General features: G+C 36.7%; 1 protein-coding gene and 1 pseudogene across 3 annotated transcripts; both read left to right on the forward strand.

Annotated features, from left to right (window-relative positions):
* Nucleotides 1–141: 141 nt before the first annotated feature.
* LOC126757055 (protein kinase C, brain isozyme-like) lies at nucleotides 142–3,120 on the forward strand. 3 transcript variants are annotated; one of them, XM_050470643.1, is made up of 4 exons: nucleotides 213–312; nucleotides 360–399; nucleotides 2,724–2,876; nucleotides 2,959–3,120. In XM_050470643.1, the coding sequence occupies exons 1-4, from the start codon at nucleotides 257–259 to the stop codon at nucleotides 3,109–3,111; spliced, it is 402 nt and encodes a 133-aa protein (XP_050326600.1). In that variant the 5' UTR covers nucleotides 213–256; the 3' UTR covers nucleotides 3,112–3,120. The 3 variants fall into 3 exon arrangements, with proteins under 3 accessions (XP_050326602.1, XP_050326600.1, XP_050326601.1); XM_050470644.1 differs by having other exon boundaries at nucleotides 2,736–2,876; XM_050470645.1 differs by having other exon boundaries at nucleotides 142–399.
* Nucleotides 3,121–3,133: 13 nt separating this feature from the next.
* LOC126757041 (protein kinase C, eye isozyme-like) lies at nucleotides 3,134–4,623 on the forward strand (annotated as a pseudogene).
* The last annotated feature ends 15,205 nt before the right edge of the window (nucleotides 4,624–19,828 follow it).

Consider the following 19,828-nt stretch of genomic DNA (forward strand, 5'->3'; position numbering starts at 1 on the left):
GAACTCCATGTTTATAAATAATTATCCGTAAAAACTGTAATCACTTTCGCAAAACCACACCGAAAGCATTATATCTCATAAACTCCATTATTGAGTTTGACACAATTTCGAAACAGTTAGATAAGCTATTACGGCAACCGCTTCAACTCTTTGAACTCTTCCAGTTTTATTTTCACTTACACTTATTTCACTATTATTTTTTCTCAACAGATCATTCTATATCAACCCTACGGCAAATCGGTAGATTGGTGGGCTTATGGCGTTCTGCTCTACGAAATGCTCGTCGGCCAGCCGCCGTTCGATGGTGAGGATGAAGAAGAGTTGTTTGCTGCCATTATCGATCACAATGCCTCCTATCGGAAGAGTTTGAGCAAGGAGGCCAAAGAGGCGTGCAAAGGGGTGAGTAAAATGTGCTATGTGTATTTAAAAAATTATTACTCTCTCTGCACTTTATACATTTTCATGTTTTTCAATGTCCCATTAAAGCTTAAAGCTTTAAACTATAAACTATTATTTTGTTTATATTTATCCATTTAAATTTTGCCTTTGTTTACTGCCACCGAATGGACTTCATTAACTATGCACACATGTGTCGTTGGGCATAAATTAATTTTAAATATCCGGCAAACAAGTACACATTCGTGCTTACCATACATATGCACATCGAATGGAATAAGTTATACATAAGCAAAGAGCTACATATGTGTATTCTTTATTTCTGACATCCTTTTTAGTTTGAGTGACCTTGCAAATTCTAAATAAACATAAGACAGAGGATTAATGTTTAGGCCATTTTTTTTTAATTTTGAAGCATATTGTTTTAGAAATTTTTACATATATTTCGACAGAAAACGTGGTTTTTCATATATTTGTTAAATAAAGCAGCTATTGTTGAGCTTTTATGAATTTAATCACATTTTAAGCCTTTTAATGCTTATACACAATGAGTTTAGACGGTTTAATTGAGATTATTGGAAATAGAATTTGTGGAATTTTAGCGTTTAGTTCATTATCTGGACAATTTGAAAGAATTATTAAAAAATCCTTGAAAGAGAATTGCTTAAATACTCAAATTTTAATTTAGTTCTTGAGAACAGTAAAGGCTTTGTGTTCATATTATTATTTTGTCTATTTACAAATTTTGTTCTTATATATTATATAAATATGTATATCTTCAACGCCTTCCGTATTTGAAAAAATTTAAACCGATTAAATAGGTAAAGAGGTAATCATCAAAGCTCAACTTTGAAAGCTCTGTCTTCGTAGTGCGAAAAAATAAGTTATATATTAAAGCAGTGTTTTCATGAACCATTGACTCGGAAAATAGCACTCTAGTAGATTAATGACTAAAGCAATCAAACAATACTGGGATGTCACGCACTTTGTGAAATTGATTTTGGCAGGTTCTTGATCACCTCTCCAATGGCTATTAAACAATGAGATAGTTTTAGTTAGAAACCTATCCGGAACGATTATTAATTATACTTTCAAAAAGTATCGCGAATTTTAGTTTCTTGAAAAAATATTTATATTAGCCTTCAATATTGTAATCATTCAATATTGTAATCATTCAATATTATGCAGTTATAGTTTTTAGCTTAAGCGATGCGCTTAAATGTTATCCATGCTTGACAGCCTATTAAATTCTATTTATTTTTGAAAATAGGAAAAAGTGGTACGCCGCCTCAGTTACAGTATTTTTGGAATTTCCGTGCATTTTTGCATATTTATAGCATCAAAACCTGTTTTGAGTCAGTTCACTCATTCACCACGAACTAATGTCCGACTAAGGATATTGAATTGATGACATGATAACAAGAAATTGATAATCCAAAGATAGCACCACTTGGTTATTCAAAAGCATAAAAGCAAAATCAAATTTTTTGACAAAATGGCTGTTTCCCCAAAAAAAAAAAAATTTTTGACCAAAATTTCGCCTTTACATTGTTTATAAAAAAAATATTTATGGGTGAGAAAAAAATTTTCGATTAAATCCCAAAAAAATATATTTAAGAAGCTCATGTTAAAATTTGAGACTAATGATCAGTCGTTTTTGAGTAATGTTTGTCACACTTTGTGTCATTGAATACACCCTTTTGAGAAAAACGAGTTTAAAGTTTGGAATGCATTTCCAAGCATTCTGAAACGCATTTTCGAATTTGCCTGTAACTTTGAAAATATTTACCGGAACGATATGGAATTTTATGTGTGTATTCTTAAATGTATGTATAATAAGAAATTGAAATAAAAAAATAACCTTCAAAGCTCTCCATCAGTATTCTTGGACGAAATGTTGCGAGTTATTGAAGACCAGGAAGCTTTAGAGCATATACCATATTTATATCCATTTGACACTCGTTAGCAAGAGATCACATGTAGAAGAATCAGATTCCACGAACTTTTTACACTTAACACGAAAGGGTTTATAGCTTTTAAGTAGTTAAATAAGCAGATAAAATTTTGGTAAAATTTACGTCCCAAAAGCACCGCCCTTGATATCAAAAGAGTAAAAACTACACTCATACTGACTTTCTGTATATAGTCCTTGTAGAAAGTTTCCGTCTTGTCATAAATAGGGTTCAGATTCACCACCGTCGTAATTCAAAAATTTGGACTAATATGACATAAAAAAATACAGTGGCCCCAAACGCCATAACCCACATAATTATATTTGATTTGTGTATTTTATTTATTTGAAACTAATTAAATTCACAAAATTTCAGTTCTTATTGCAGTTTCTCACCAAGCAACCGAATAAACGTCTCGGTTGTGGGCCCACCGGCGAGGCAGATGTGCGTATACATCCCTTCTTTCGAAGAATCGATTGGGAGAAAATCGAGAATCGCGAAGTGCAACCGCCATTTAAGCCGAAAGTTGTAAGTGAGAGCGAAAACTGTCGACACACTTCGCTATCTGAAATTAATATGCAAATACCTTACACTACGCACATACACATAGAAACATCGCAAAGGTGTCTCGAATTTCGATAAGCAATTCACTTCGGAGAAAACGGATCTGACACCAACGGATAAAGTATTTATGATGAATTTGGATCAAACGGAATTTGTGGGCTTCTCCTACGTGAATCCGGACTATGCGGTGCCCGTTTAAAGACACTGAAACTCCGCAAACAAACACACACACACACACAGACCCAAAGGCACTGTGTTCAGACAGCGTGAGTTGGAATTAAAAGGACAGTGCAACGGAAAAAAAGAAAGAAAGCGAAAGCTTGGGAGAGAGCGGGATAAAGCGTATGCGAGGACATTGCATTTTCTTAACGGAGGAAAGTGAAGCAGGAGGTCAAGAGTTAGCCAGCTGCAATATCGTTTGGTGTGTAAGTGTGTATATTGTTGCGGTGCGTTTTTTCGAGCATACTGTACTTTCGTGTGAACAGAGTGCCGTTATAGGCATTTTAAGCAGAATTTCCAAAGCGTACTGATGAGCTCTATGCTGTAAAAGAATTGCCTAAAGATGTCATAATACAAACAAATGATATGGAATTGCCTATGACTGAAAAGCATGTGTTGGCGCTCTCAGGCAAATCACCATTTTTGGTCTCCCTACACTCGTGCTTTCAAACCATGGTAAGTGGGCTCTGTTTGCTCTGTGTGTTTTTGAGGTCATGCGTTTTTGCCTTCAAGGATCGCTTCTTCTTCGTTATGGAGTATTGTAAAGGCGGTGATCTTATGTATCACATGCAGATATATGGACGTTTTAAGGAATCTATAGCTTTGTAAGAGCTTTGAATTTGTTCTTAGTCAATTGAAATTTATTTTTCAACCTTTATTTAGCTTCTATGCCATAGAAATTGCTTAGTCTTGCTTTAGTCTTTCTACACGAACACCATATAATCTATTGCGATCTCAAGCTAGATAATATGCTGTTAGCTGATGAGGGTCACGTAAAGCTTGTCGACTTCAGTTTTGGTAAGGAAGGTATTGAAGAACGTGATTCTACGAGAACTTTCTGTGGTACGAATATCTATGTGACGCCAGAGGTAAGATCCAAGCATTTCATTTCATACAAGATAACTGTACAATTCATTACAGATAAGTAACTATGAACCCTATAACCACACCGTCGATTGGTATTCTTTCTGTGTTTTGATTTACGAGATGCTGGCGAGCCAAAATCCCTTCGAGGCTCAAGATGAGGAGAGCACTTTCAAATTTATCAAAGATATGAAAGCAGTCTTTCCGAAGCACTTCTCTCAAGAGGCTTTGGATGTGCTAACTAGCGTGAGTAACTTTCAACATAAAGACACTAGAAGATCTCACTTAAGAGAGTATATTTTGCCTTGCAGTTCCTTGCTAAGAAGCCAAACAATCGTTTGGGTGCCGAATGCTATGCGCGCTCTGAGGTTACCACACATCCATTCTATGGGAATATTGACTGGGGCTTAACACCAACCGATAAATTATTTATGATGAACTTAGCTGAGAATGACTTTATTGGTTTCTCTTATGTTAATCCGGAATATATTTATTATATATACTATATAAATATCTACATGTATGCATATGTATTATAAATGCCTAAATGCTGATTGAAGACTGTAAAGGTTGCAAAATTGTTAAGGTGTTGAAAATAAAGACATATTCTAAAACAGCTTATTAAAAATTTGTGCGTTTTACTTAATATATCTTTACAAGTTTTTTAATATAAAATTTTAGTATGCAATTTTACTACATGTACATTTATAGTACAACATTTTAGTATCATACTTTTGGGTTGTATAACTCATAAATTAACACATAAAATGATTTAGAACTAAGTAAGTAAAAAGTCCTCCTTATTAAAAACTCTGGAAAGACTAATGAACTGGTATGTACATAAGAAGGCGCATTCCGAGGAACTATATATCAAAAGTTCAACATGTTTATTGTAAAGGTAAGTCAGTAGATACTGTCATTATGATTAAGGATTTCGTTGTTGGGACATTCCTTGATATTGAGTTTTTCCACAACGTACTGTCAAAGGCAGCCATTGCTCTGGTCGGTCTTGGGGTTTAAATCACGAAATGTGACTACGGGTACCCCACAAGGTGGAGTTATCTTTCCTCTTTCTAGGATCCGGGTCGTTAAGGACCTGTTTAAAAAACTTGAGGATCATGGCTGCTGTGATTGCCTATGCAGAGGATGTAGCTCTTATGGTCAACGGAAAGATTGTGAGTGTCCGTGTACGAGTTGGTGCAGGGGTATCTCAACGTCGTAATCGGGCGGTCAAAAGTGGTATCGCCATCAACCTATTTAAAGCCAATTCGGTTTTACTTATTAGAAGATAAAAAATCCCGGTGACACCGTTGCCACAAATCTCCCATCTGCAAGCGGCGAATGTGAAATATCTACCGAAAGTGGTAGTCAAGCTTATTTTGTTCAATGGAGTCTTCATGTGGTGGAGGGCTCTACAAAAGACCACACTTGCAAATAATCCCGAGGATGTCCAACGGACGGCGCTCATCGGAATGTGTGTACACTAGGAACTACTCCAACCATGGCACTAAACGCCATCTTGCACATAGTGCCCGTAGATATCGCCGGAAAGTATGGCTGCGAAAGTTGTTATTAGACTCAGAGAATCTGGGTTCTTAAAAGAACACGTAGTTGAACACTCGGATATTCTCACACGAGTTGGCTTCACACCCGATCACTTAGTTCATGGAGTCGCTAAACCGAACGCCAGCGGTTCTTTTTTTGCCCATATACCGCCCTGAGAGTTATAGATAGGAAGACGCCGTTGGAAGAAAGGGGCAGTGAGCGTTTTTACGGATGGGTCAAAGCTTGCAAAGGTTGGTTTAGGGGTTTACTGTTAGAAGCTCTCTATCAAATCCAGCTTTAGACTTCCTATCTATTGCAGTATCTTCGAAGCTAAGGTTGCAGCCATTAAGGTAGCAGTAGATCTGCTGCTCCGGAGTTCTGCCTCCTTCAGAAAAATGACCAGCACTCGATTTGCGAAACTAGCACTGCAACGCTCTCAATAAGTGTGTTCGTGATCTCGTAAGACTGGTTCGGGGGCCGGGCGAAATCGCAGGAAGTGTAGTTGATTTGAGTCACCAGACGGTGAATTTAGCCGGAGATCTAGTGATCTCTTTGCCCTTGCTAGCTTTTCGTAGTTGTGCAACTTCCAATCGGCTGCGATTTGTCTTGTTGGAGCAACTAAACCTGTTTGAGTCTCTTGAGGACAAATTTATATTCTCTTCTTGCTAATTTATACGTCCGTAAAACTTTTGCCGTGACGGTTTGTCCAGGTGGAATAAATTCATTGAGGCGGTAGCCGGGGCGTTGTCTTTTCGGCTGCGATGTCTTTTGGACTGTTTAGTCTCTTGAGGACTTCATAAAACTTGCCGTGACGGTTTGTCTTCATCTTTTTCACTTTGGCGACCGGTCTTCATCGGCGACCTCTTCTGGCCCCGAAAAAAGCCTGATGCCATCGAAACACATCACTTCTTACCAAAGCAACATTTGGGTAAGCCTGCTTGATCACATCAAAATTCTCTGTCGCAGGTTTACCGAGTTTCGCATAGAATTTAATCGTGTACTTCTGCTACAACGAACGCTAAATTTTCGGCTTGCACGACTCGCAGAAATGTTGGTGCTGACTTTCGAGGTGCTCGGAGACAACTGACCTGACCACCTGCTCGCTCGTTAGCTAGGAACGCCCTCTACCGAATCCAGTCTGTGCGCACATTGTGAGCCTTTTAGTATTACTTTTTGGAACGCACTTAGTGCAATTTACTTTTCAAAAGTTATAACAGTAGAAATTTGATTTTGCAAAATTTAATGGATCTTGTGTGTTGCATAATTTCACTCATCGCAAAAATCTACGAATGAACTTGGTGTACTTCAGAGAGATAAGCGTATACTAAACACTAATAATTACTTTGAAGTACCATTTGTCATTTGGTTGGTTGATAAAACTGTCTTTAATAACTCGCTAAATATGTTCTCTTTTTATCAGATTTTCTTGTTTTAAGGAGAGTTGTTATTGGAATTGGCTTATTGACCATGCTCGAATTTTTGTTGGTAAGCTTAGAATATTATATTTAAAGCCCAACCTGAAGCTTTTAAGCAGTTTTGAGGAAATAAAATTGATGACCTTTCAGCGTGGAAATGGTTGAAAGCTTTTAAAATATTGTTTGTACGTATATATATGTACGCAGAGTACGGGCTGCTGGTAATCGCTGGACTACCATTTCCATGGGCTTTAGGTTATGCGGCTACATTGTACGTTCATAGGAGTATAAGTACAAGGAGAGTTCAAAGAAAACAGGACTTTTAAAAAACAGAACAAATGGTTTTTTCGGCAAAATCAATTTATTTTATTCAAAACAGTCTCCTTCTGCTTCAATACAGATTTTTCAGGGTCCAAAAGCATCCGAATGTTTTAGCTCGTTGGTCGGTATGGGTATGCCAGTATGCCGGTGCAAGCCTTTTGAGTAGCCCCTACGTCTGCATAACGCTTTCCTCTCATGGGAAAATGCATTTTTCCGAAAAGGAAGAAGTCGCACGGTGACACATCAGGTGAATACGGGGAGTGGTTAATGGTTAAAATGTGATTTTTAGTCAAATTATTGATCACAAACGTCGATCGAATGTTGGATTCTGAGCAATTTTTGGTCGTCAGTCAATTTGTGCGGAACAAACCGTGCACACACCTTTCCTAAGCCCAAATGCTCGATCAAAATGATTTCTGCTGATTTTTGACGAATTCACGCACATTTGCGATTGAATTTGCGGTGATCACGGATTTTGATTGGCCCGCATGTTGATCGTCATTTATGTCCTCACGACCACTTTGAAAACGTCGAAACCCCTCGTGCACTCTGCTACGGGATAGGCAATCATCGCCATAAACTTGTTTCGTCAATTGAAACGTTTCGGCTAAGGCTTTACCAATTTTAAAACAAAACTTAATGTTGGCTCTTTGTTCGAAGCTCATTTTCGCACCGATAACACAAACATACCGGCACTTAAAACGCAATAACTTCGCTTCTAATCAATGAAATTTCATGAAATTCTCACTGGACACTCGATAAAAATAGCAGATTTTAACGCACCAGTCGATATATAGATAGCGCCAAAAGGGGGCGCTTGATTCAAAAAATCCGGTTTACTTTGGAATTCACCTTGTATATGTGTATATAACACACATATAGCATATAAGGATGCCTTAAACGCTACAAGTTGGCCATGCAAATCGCAACGACACAATGCCGAAATATGCCACAGCATCCCTTATTGCAAATGCAATATCGGTTTGTGGGTTTGTATGTCATCTAGTTAAAATGTTGCAGACAAAATGCGTTGTTAGTGTAGGCTATAAGGTGGTGGTGTGCGTTTCCACAAGAAAGAGTAAATTTGGCGAAATGTCAGCAAAGCATTTGTGAATATGTATGTATGTGCGCATGCAAGTGGGCTCGCCTATTACGACTGTCCCCTAGATACACAACCTTGACTAGCTTTTAAATTGTTAAACTTTCAGAAGTTCAAGTTGCAATAAGTTGCAGAATTGTAAATAGAAATTATTTATTGATGGAATTTTGGTGAAGAGTATTTAACAATAAAGTAGAGAAGTCTGAAAACCGAGAGTAAATGGTAATAGATTGAAATCAAATGTCGCGGGGCTCACGAGCTTCAATTTCAGACATCAAGTAGTCGGTTATTATGTCGCGATAACTGTCGCCATTTACGGTAACGTTCTCACCATTTTTTAATAAATATGGACCGATGATTCCACCGGCCTACAAACCACACCAAACCGTTGTTTTTTCTGAGTGAAATGGCAGCTCTTTAATCTCTTCAGGTTGCTCTTCGTCCCAAATGTGGCAATTTTTCTTGCTTATATATCCATTGAGCCAGAAATTGATCTCATTGCTGAACAAAATTTGGTTCGACTCTCCTTGGTCTTCGAGAACACCCTCATGTGGTGGACGTGGTCTATTCAGTTGAATAGTATCCAGTTGTTGATGCTGGGTCTGAAGATGGGTGTTGGTGTTATACTAAATTCTACGCTCAGTAGGTGCATTATATTGACCATAAGTTGAGGGAAAGACGCAAAACACATTCTTTACAAAACATTAATTGTCGTAATAAAATTAAGTTGATCTGTCAAAAAAAGCATTTTGAAATAAGTACCTCTACTTGGATTACCCGTTAGTACTAAAATTCACCCATTCTTGAAAAAAATTTGTTGGCGAATAAAAAAAATTGAAGTTAAAATTTAATTTAAAATTAAATATTTTTCTAAGTGTATTCAAAGGTAAGTAAATGCTGAAATTATATCAAGGTGGTCAAGAAATTTTTATTTTCCAATTGAAAAAATTTAAAACTAGGCTCTCAATAATACATTTCGGCCTATTTATCTGTACAAAAATATAAATGATATAAAAACTTATCCATCTAGTACTTATCTTCTAAAAATGTAAATTGAAAATTTTACTGCCCACTCAAGTGTTCTGCACAAACAAATTAGTAGCGGAGCGAGCACCAACGAGGGTATAGAGATGTGTGGAAGTATGTACTTACAACTTGTTATTGGTATGTGTTTGCTTACATTTGCCTTGTTGTTGGCAACATGCAAATTATTTATAAAACGTACATTGAATGGTTAAGGCCTCTACACATACATACACACCGCATACATACATATAGACATCTCACTTTATTCATTAATATGCCCTTTCATAAGTATGTGTAAGTGCGTTTTGTAAAAGTATGTGTGCATGTGTTCACTCGAACCATTATAAAAGTGTGCAAAAATGTCAATGAAGTGGAAAATGGACACTATCGATTGAACTCCACTGAAAATTGTATGTGTGTGTGTGTGTAAGTGTTAAAAGGATTTACACTGTGTTAAGAGCAAATTTAATTTTCTTGCGCAAAATAAAATTTTACAGCGTTTTACTCGTTGAATATTGAAGATAATAGACATACCATCGACAACTTTCGCATTCATTTCAAAGCATTCAATTTGAAAATAAAAGCTAAAGTTTAATAAAAGAAAATACATATGTGTTAAAAAAATAAAGGCTTTTAAGCTAAGCAGTTAATATTGAAAACAGTTTTGGTACCAAAACCATGAATCATACAACATACTTAAAAAATGTGTGTAGATAATTTTAGTTAATAATAAGGGATACTAAAAATTGTGCAAATACATTTTTAATGCTAAGTAGATAAAAATATATTAACAATGGTTTTAGTACCTTAGCTTAAACAACTTTGTGTACTTAATTTCTAATTTGGTTTGAAAAATATACTAAAAAATTTTAGTACAAAGAAACTGTTCTAAAATATTTGCACTAAAAATTTTGTAGTTATGATAAAAACTGGGTCAAAATTATTTTATTCAACTTTGAGTACTAAATAAACAATTTTCTTTGGAAATATATTAAGAAAATTTTTGCACAAAAAACTGAAACTTTCTTCAAGTTATGATGAAAACTGTGTCAAAATTATTTTGCACTACTTTGAGTGGTAAATTTCCCATTTTTTTTTAAAACTATATTAAGGCAATTTTAGTACAAACAAGTAAGGAAGTATCTAAGTTCGGGTGTCACCGAACATTTTATACTCTCGCATGATAAAGTGATAATCGAGATTTCATTATACGTCATTTACATATTTTTCAAATACCGTATTTGTGTAAAGTTTTATTCCGCTATCATCATTGGTTCCTAATGTATATACTCGTACTATACAGATAAGGCATCAGGTGGAATTCAAAATAGCGTTATATTGGAAGAATTTGTAACCGATTTCACCCATATTTCGTACATGTCATCAGGTGTTAAGAAAATATTATATACCGAATTTCATTGAAATCGGTCTATAGTTCCTAGAATATGGTGTTTGGTTGGGCGACGCCACGCCCATTTTCAATTTTTAAAAATAGCCTGGGTGTAGCTTCTTTCTGCCACTTCTTCCGTAAAATTGAGTGTTTCTGACGTTTTTTGTTAGTCGGTTAACGCATTTTTAGTGATTTTCAACATAACCTTTGTATGGGAGGTGGGCGTGGTTATTATCCGATTTCTTTCATTTTTGAACTGTATATGGAAATACCTGAAAAAACGACTCTGTAACTTTGTTGACTAAAGTTTTTTATACAAAAGTTATGACAAAAAACATTGTGTCAAATCTGTGTCAATAATAGTTATGACACTTTAAGGTTTTCGGTTTTCTCTCGATTTTGCCATAATTTATATACAAAGTCATCATGATATCTCAATTTTTACTCAAGTTGCTTATTCGGACGGACGGACAGACGGAACAAAGTAACAGACATTATTTACATAGACTTACAAACAACATCACCCTTAGCAACATTGTTCACATAAAAACCTAAAATTTGTTTACTAAAACTTTTTTTAAGTTATGATGAAAATTGTGTCAAATCTGTGTCAATAATACGCAAAAATTTCTCTCAGTGCATAATTTATATCAAAGTCACTTGTTATTAGTAAAAGTTATAACACCTTTTACGAAGACGACGACGACGACATGGCTTCTGATTGGCTGACGGGTTTTCCTACTCATGGGGCAGCTAGATCAAGGCCTACGGCCGATACCCTGAAAAAATTTAGTATGAAACTTAAAGTCAAGAGAGACGTTTATACGTGGCCGGGACATAATTATTTGGGACCAGGTAATACAATATATAAAACAGATCCACCAGTCGATGATGTGGATTTTGATGCTCTTCCTCATTATTTGGAATATGAACTAGCTACATCTGAAGCAGATATAAGGGCAGCGGATAGAGAAGCTATACATAACTTTTTTGAAGATTGAAGAAATAATGGTAGTCTTGCGGAAATTGCTGACGTAGCAGGAAGATCTGTAAAATATAGATTTGAACCGATTTTTGGAGTACAATATCCAAGTATGTCAAATAAAACAAAAACATTTCCACAATTAATATATGCTGCAAGAGAACGTCATTTTTCACAAGCGTGGGCTGATATAAAAGTTACACCAGATAAAGGTGGACATAAACATTATCAAGGTTTAAAAAAAACGCAGAAATTTTCAAGCAAATATATAAAGAATATAAAGAAGGTTGATATTATTATAATACATTAAAAGAGGTTTCGATGCTGGAACCGCCGCAGCCAATAACAGAAGTTCAAATAAACGACCCAGACCTGATAGTGAAAGCGATTCAAGTGGTAGAGGAAATTCTCTTTTCATTGAGAAGCGTCCTATTTTGGATATTAATACTAATAATATGGATATCGATCAGGAAATTGATATTTGCAAAGTGATTCCAGGCGTGGCCCTACTACGGGGGCGAGATCAGGAACCACTAGAGATAAAAACACCACTTCTTCGGGGGTCACATGGTTACGGCACAGTAGACCGTGCCGAGATACCAATATAAGGTTTTCTAAAACTAGAAAAATGATGAGTTATGGATATAGTACGGAAAATATTCAAACGGCTGCAACTATAGATCAAGCTACTACTTCCTTGCGTTAATACCAGTGGACTTTGTACCATTTTCTTTGAGTGACGCAGAATTTGATATGTTACCAACAACGGCTGAAGTTGTTAAAGTTACTTGCCAAGTAACTCCACTTGGAACACGAACAGCGTTTGATGTTGGAGCAGCATAAGTGGTACAGCAACATCAGAATATGTTCCAAACTTAAATTTTCTGCGTAATAAATATCGAAAAAAAAATTATTTTGCTAAGTTTATAGCACTGTCCGCAATTACTGTGCCAAACATGAGCGCGGTCTGTCAACCTGTTTGTTACAGCAGCTGCTTAAGTCGGTACACCTCAATAGTGCGCTCCGATTTTTACAATGGACAAAAATATCGAAAGAATTTGTCTCAAATTTTGAACTTCTAACCAAATTTCGTGTGCGGAATCGTAGCGAATAATGGAAAATGCTTACAGTCATACAGTTTTATTAAAAACACAAGCCTGTGCGTGGTACAAAGCCTTTAAAGACGGTCGAGAGATCGTTGAAGACATGTGTAATTACGGTCTTTGGACATGCTTGAACGAATTCCGATTCCACATTCATTGAGAGCATTAAAACTAACCTGAAGCTTAGCTTTATGAGTTTGACTTGAAAATTAGTCAACAATCTTCAGAATGGAGGGAAAAACGAGCCGAAATCAAAAAATCTCGCCAAACCGCTCAAAAATCACGGTGATGTCATTGCTTTTTTCGATATTCGTGGTTTTGTGCATCATGAATTTGTTCCGGTGGAACAGACGGCCAATAAGGAGATCCATTTGGCCATATTGAGGAATTTGCGTGAGAACATCCGTCGAAAACGGCCGGAATTGTGGAAGAACAATTCATGGATTTTACACAATGCTAATGCACCATCGCATCAAGCCACGATTGTTACCGAATTTAAAGGCAAAACGCAATGCATTCTACCGATCAACCACCGTATTCACCAGATTTGGATCCGAGTGATATTTTCTAGTTACTCAAATTGAACTTACCGCTCCGTAGAACCTGTTTTCAGTTGATCGAAGAGTTAAAGCAAAATTCTCTGAAGGAGTTGAAGGCCATCCCATGAAGTGAATATGAAAAGTGTTTCGTGGGCTGGAAAAAACGTTGACTTAACAGTATTACATCTGGTAAAAATTACTGCTTTTTACTCCAGGAAACTAAATTATATATATTAGAGCAATAAACGTTATTATTTGCGAATCCCAAGATTTTCTAACTTGATTTTTTTTTTTTTAATTTTTTAAAACAAATATTTTTCTCACTAATTTCACATGCCGACACACTGTGCCACTAAGCAAAGTGTTCGTTCAAAGCAGAAAGAGCCAAGCTGTAGACCATCAGCTGGCGACCACTTGAAGTTGTCATTACCAAAACTGATGGCCAGCAGCGGCAACAAATGACTGTTGAAAGCGCCGATGAAACTGCCGAATATGCTGAAGTGCATAGTTAAGCATATTGACGTTAGCAGATGTGACTGACAAGCAATGTGGGTGTTTAAGGCTCTAACTCTTCTGCAAGCCAAGTAGCCTTGCTACCAAATGACACCGGCGACTGCTTGACAGATAATGCAGGCGTGCCAAGGAAAGGCTGCCAAATGATGGCAAAATTTTCTTAAGAAATGAGCGAACGCCTTAAAGTATGCTGCGACACGATTTTTTTCTGTGTGTTTAGAATATATTATGAGGGGATGGGGAGCCAAAAAAGATTGCTACCGATTATAACGCCTGTGAGTAAGCGTCAAATACATATTCTACGTCTTAGCGCACAATTTTCAGGCATTTATTGTCGCTCTTTGTTTGTAATCAGAATCTCCTAAAATAGCGCCGAAAAAAATGCCTGACGATTCGAGCGAAAAAATATGTGCCCAAATTGAAAAGTAATGCGCTTATCATGAACTTCTTGCAGAGTTTGAGGTTCACAATTTTTTGGTATTCCAAGAAGTGCTTGATTGGCGCACAATCAAAATTTTATTTTGTTGCGTTTGCTTATAATTTTTGGTTAAATTTTTTGCCCTGTGACTACAGCTGCTTTCATTAGTGGTGATTTCAAGTAATTTCCGTGCTTTCTCAGCTTGTTTTTCAGAAGGCTTTAAGCCTCTAGCTAAGCTTCCAAGTTTTTGCATATCTGTTCCGTTTAATTTCTGGTTATCCATATTAATATTATAAATGCGAAAGTAACTCTGTCTGTCTGTCTGTTACTCTTTCACTCCTAAACGGCTGAACGGATTTTGATGAAATTTGGTGGAGAGGTAGCTTAGAACCAGGGTAAGGACATAGGATACCTTTTATCTCTTTATGTCAAAGTTTAATACAACTCATAAATACAAAAATTTTATTTCAAATCATAAGCATTTGTTCAAAATTCATGTTTGTAGGAAACAATTGAATATATGCGTAGAATTTTAAACAGATTCTTCCTCAAAAATAATACAATTGCTTAGTATTTGGAATAGTAGATAAAAACTGCAACCAAATGCGCAGTGAAATAGATTACAACTGTCTCAGTTATTAGTTGTTGAGTATGTCTTATACCACGTGCATCCCAAAAGACTGATGTCATAACCTTTTCAGGCGACTTTTTCGTCTTTCCACGCCTGAGAACAGGTTCATCATGTGCAGTCGACTATAACGACTGTCGATTGGACTCCAGTTAGAAATGATGGAGCTATGTTTCTATTGTCACACACCAACGCAAAAATTCAGTTTTATTACAATTAAAGAGCACTCAAACACTACTCAGAATCAGTTATTCGTTGTTTTTGTTGGATTATGAACTTGCGAAGCACCCACTTTGCATAGAGCTTTCGCCTCTTTAGAGCATCATTGTCCTCGGTACTCATTTCGCCTGTTTCTAGGTCAGAAAATATCTTTTCAACGGTGGATTTCCCCGAGCACAAATTCAGCAGTATTTTCCCTCAAAAGGCAATGCTTTACTAACACATGAAATGCTTTATGATCCATTTTTTTGTAAACTAACACAAGTTGCTTCACAAAAATTCAATATCACATTAACTAATAGTTATAATTAGATAAATTTCTATGTATCAGCCACAGTGAAGCGTGGATGGGTCCTCTGGTATAATATATAAATGAAAAGGGTGACGAGAAAAGTTGAAATAAAGTTGACTGTCTGTCTGCTCGTCCGACCGTGCAAGCTGTAACTTGAGTCAAGATTAAGATATCTTGATGAAACTTGGTAAGCAGGTTTCTTAGTACAAAATACAGTTCGAGTTCGTAGATGGGCGTAATCGGACCAGCGTCACGCCATTAACCGAAAACCTATAATATGACATAACTAAGCGCTAAATTAGGATATAAAACTGTACTTTGGCTCAAGGGATCGCAGTACCAATGGGGCATCTGTGGATACAAATTTTTGAAAAAGTAGGCGCGGCCCCGCCCCTTAATATGTTTATTGTCTATATCTACTAAACTAATAAAGATGCAACAACCAAATTCGCCCAGCATGAATATTACAATATTATAATATTATTCCTATCTATAGTGTGAAAACGAATGAAATCGGATGAAAACCCCGCTCACTCCCCATATAATGTTAGTGTTCAAAACTATTGAAAGTGCGATAAATCGATAACTATATGCCCCAGAAACGTAAAACTTTTTCGCCGTGTTGGTATGACAAGGCTTAATAGGGACCGTAGTAAAATTTGGACAATGGACATGGCACCGCCCACTTTTCGGTGAAATTAATTGAATTTTTCTTAAAGTGTGAAAGTAGGCGAAATCGGACTACAACCACGCCTACTTCTCATATAACACAATTAAAAATTCCACTTGCTTGTTTCAGTTTCCAGTGACCAAATCAAGAAGCAATTAATTTTATGGGATAAAACTCTTTCTTTAATGTATTTACTGTGTGCCACCTAATGACAAAAAATTGTTTAAATCCAATAAAAACTGTTCAAGACCGTAGGTAACGAATATGTGGACCCCGATATCTATAGTTGACTTTTGACGGAAAATATCTGTCAATATGTGAGAAATATAATTTAAATTCAAGGATAATCCTTCTCAATTCAGTGGTATGTCTGTATGTCAAAAATTGCTCGAATAGGGACAATACTTCCCTGAGCCCTCATATAGCTAATATAAAGATTTTCGAACATCTGGGTGACTTTATGCTGGATATATCAGCCAATATTTGAGTTAATCTTTATGAAATTAGGACAGCGTGTTTTAATCATGCCAGTTTATCTTTGTGCATGAAATGAACAAATTTGAGCGAAAACTTTACCCAGCCCCCTTATGACCATTACTAGGATTTTCAAACATCTGGCTGGCTTTGCTTCATATGATTGGTGATTGTATGTGAGCTACTTTCGTTTTTCTAACAAATCTTATGCTGAATTTGTCGGCCAGTGCATGTATAAGTTTTACATTTTAATTCTGGAAAATTGCAAAAGTATAAAAAGTTCGGTTGCACCCGCACTTAGCCTTTCTATACTTGTCCAATAACAAGTTTAGTTTTTCTTAAGTCAAGCTGCCATGTTATTTTTTATACTCTTTCAACAAAGTTGCTAAGGAGAGTATTATACGAGTAGTTCACATAACGGTTGTTTGTAAGTCCTAAAACTAAAAGAGTCAGATATAGGGTTATATATACCAAAGTGATCAGGGTGACGAGTAGAGTTGAAATCCGGATGTCTGTCTGTCCGTCCGTCCGTCTGTCCGTCCGTCCGTCCGTCCGTCCGTGCAAGCTGTAACTTGAGAAACAATTGAGATAACATGATGAAACATGGTACACGTATTCCTTGGCTCCATAAGAAGGTTAAGTTCGAAGATGGGCAAAATCGGCCCACTGCCACGCCCACAAAATGGCGAAACCGAAAACCTATAAAGTGTCATAACTAAGCCATAAATAAAGATATTAAAGTGAAATTTGGCACAAAGGATCGCATTAAGGAGGGGCATATTTGGACGCAATTTTTTTGGAAAAGTGGGCGTGGCCCCGCCCCCTACTAAGTTTTTTGTACATATCTCGGAAACTACTATAGCTATGTCAACCAAACTCTACAGAGTCGTTTCCTTCAGGCATTTCCATATACAGTTCAAAAATGGAAGAAATTGGATAATAACCACGCCCACCTCCATACAAAGGTTATTGAAAATCACTAAGACTGCGTTAACCGACTAACAAAAAACGTCAGAAACACTAAATTTTACGAAGGAAATGGCAGAAGGAAGTTGCACCCAGGCTTTTTTTTAAATTGAAAATGGGTGTGGCATCGCCCACTTATGGACCAAAAACCATATCTCAGGAACTACTTCACCGATTTCAATGAAATTCGGTATATAATATTTTCTTAACACCCTGATGATATGTACGAAATATGGGTGAAATCGGTTCACAACCACACCTTCTTCCAATATAACGCTATTTTGAATTCCATGTGATGCCTTCTCTGTATAATATACTCGTATACATTAGGAACCAATGATGATAGCGGAATAAAACTTTACACAAATACGGTATTTGAAAAATATGTAAATGACGGATAATGAAATCTCGATTATCACTTTATCATGCGAGAGTATAAAATGTTCGGTGACACCCGAACTTAGCTCCTCCTTACTTGTTTTCAGTATTGTTTGGAATTTTTTCGAGGAAAGACTTACGTCTGAACAACGTTTATAAATCGTTCAACTTTATTAGGAAAATTCACGTTCTGTAAAGAAAGTGTTTCGCGAGCTCCACTCAACTTAAATAATCTGCTTACTAAGCGTACAGTATTCATTATTGGATAATATTCGACCGAATAGACCACGTCTAGCCCTAGCTGAGAGTGTACACGAAGATCGTGAAGAGTCGATTGGCGTATTTTGCGTTAAGATCTTAAATTGTAAGCCACATCGCTTAGCTCTATGAACTCTTGTAAAGTTTCAAGAAGATCAGACGCTTTCAAGCCAAATTTTGCTCAGCGATGAGACCAATTTCTGGCTCAATGAGTACGTAAACAAGCAAAATTGCCACATTTGGGATGAAAAGCAACCTGAAGAGTTTCAAGATCTGCCATTCCATGCAGAACAAGATCGTTTTGTTGTGGTTTGTGGGCCGGTGTCCCCATCGATTCATAATTCTTCAAAAATACTGCCGGTGTGAAGGTAACCGTCAATGACGACCGTTATCGCGCCATGATAACCGATTATTTTATGCCCGAAATTGAAGCTCGTGATCCCGACGACATTTGATTTCAACAAGACGGGTCCACTTCCTACACATCGAATTAATCAATGGATTTAATGAGAGAACACTTCGGTTATCTGATAATTTCACGTTTTGAACCGATCGATTGGCCACCAAGATCGTGTAATATCACACCGTTAGGTTTTTTCCTGTGGAGATATGTAAAGTCTAAGGTCTGTGCGAATAATCCCACTTCGATTAAGGCCTTGGAACAAAACATCACGAGTGTAATTCGCCATTTACCAGCCGAAATGCTCGAATGAGTCATCGAAAATTCGATGATAATAAACATTCCAATAGAGGGTCGTCAGTGTAAATAATGAAATTTCGTATAACATGCCTGTGCTAAAACCAATTAATAAAAGTTAGTCAAATTTATCAATACTTTTATTTACTGGAAGTAAACCTGGGCGTTAGTCAGCTATCAATTCATTCATAACTAATAAACTGAAAATAGGGAATTAGATGTGAAAGAAATGCTGATCTTACGGTATGATAATAGAAATGAAGTGTAGAACTATTATTGTTCTAACAGACTTTATAAAACCAAACATCCAGCCCAAATGACCAGTGCAGAAGCATTTCAAAATGACAAAAAGTGAACTTTAGGGTTTATTTCCGATTTTCAGTCGAAATAAGGTTTGTGAATCATGCATAGAATGGGAGGGCTAAGCCAAATTTGGATTTAAGATACCAAACTGTATACATTATATGTCACCATTTTCAAATTCTCCGTTAAAACGTTCACTAGTTAACGCTGCACATGCTCAGCTCGCCTGCATCGTACTCAGTTGGCGCATTCACTTTTGCTTAACAATCGTTAAGGTCGACAGCTTATTGTGCCCGGCTGTCGCTGGTCATCAGAACTTTGTTGCTGTTTCTGTTGTTTTGGCGAGGCGTGAAATTTACTTGTTGAAGCTGTTGCTAAGGCTGTGGTTATTGTAGCTACTCGCCACACTGCCACTGGTTGCCTATGACAACTGCAAAGTAGCCTTTGATACTTCGATAAAAGCAACCAACGCTTCTACAATGCGGGCTGTGACAACATCATTCTTCCACCGCAAAATTTACTTTATCAGTTATGTAACCTAATTTGGAACAACCGCAAATTAAATAACATGGAAGCTGTGAAGTTCTGATTTGAAGG

Source organism: Bactrocera neohumeralis, chromosome 4 (genome assembly GCF_024586455.1).
Source record: "Bactrocera neohumeralis isolate Rockhampton chromosome 4, APGP_CSIRO_Bneo_wtdbg2-racon-allhic-juicebox.fasta_v2, whole genome shotgun sequence".
Classification (NCBI taxonomy): Eukaryota; Metazoa; Arthropoda; class Insecta; order Diptera; family Tephritidae; genus Bactrocera; species Bactrocera neohumeralis.

What these genes read in the sequence shown, in the direction of transcription:
- LOC126757055 (XM_050470645.1), top strand. Translation starts at nt 277, where the DNA reads ATGCTCGTCGGCCAGCCGCCGTTCGATGGTGAGGATGAAGAAGAGTTG. An exon ending in CCAAAGAGGCGTGCAAAGGG is followed by an intron (nt 400 to 2,723) that starts GTGAGTAAAATG and finishes ACAAAATTTCAG; the next exon opens with TTCTTATTGCAGTTTCTCAC. An exon ending in CGCCATTTAAGCCGAAAGTT is followed by an intron (nt 2,877 to 2,958) that starts GTAAGTGAGAGC and finishes ACATACACATAG; the next exon opens with AAACATCGCAAAGGTGTCTC.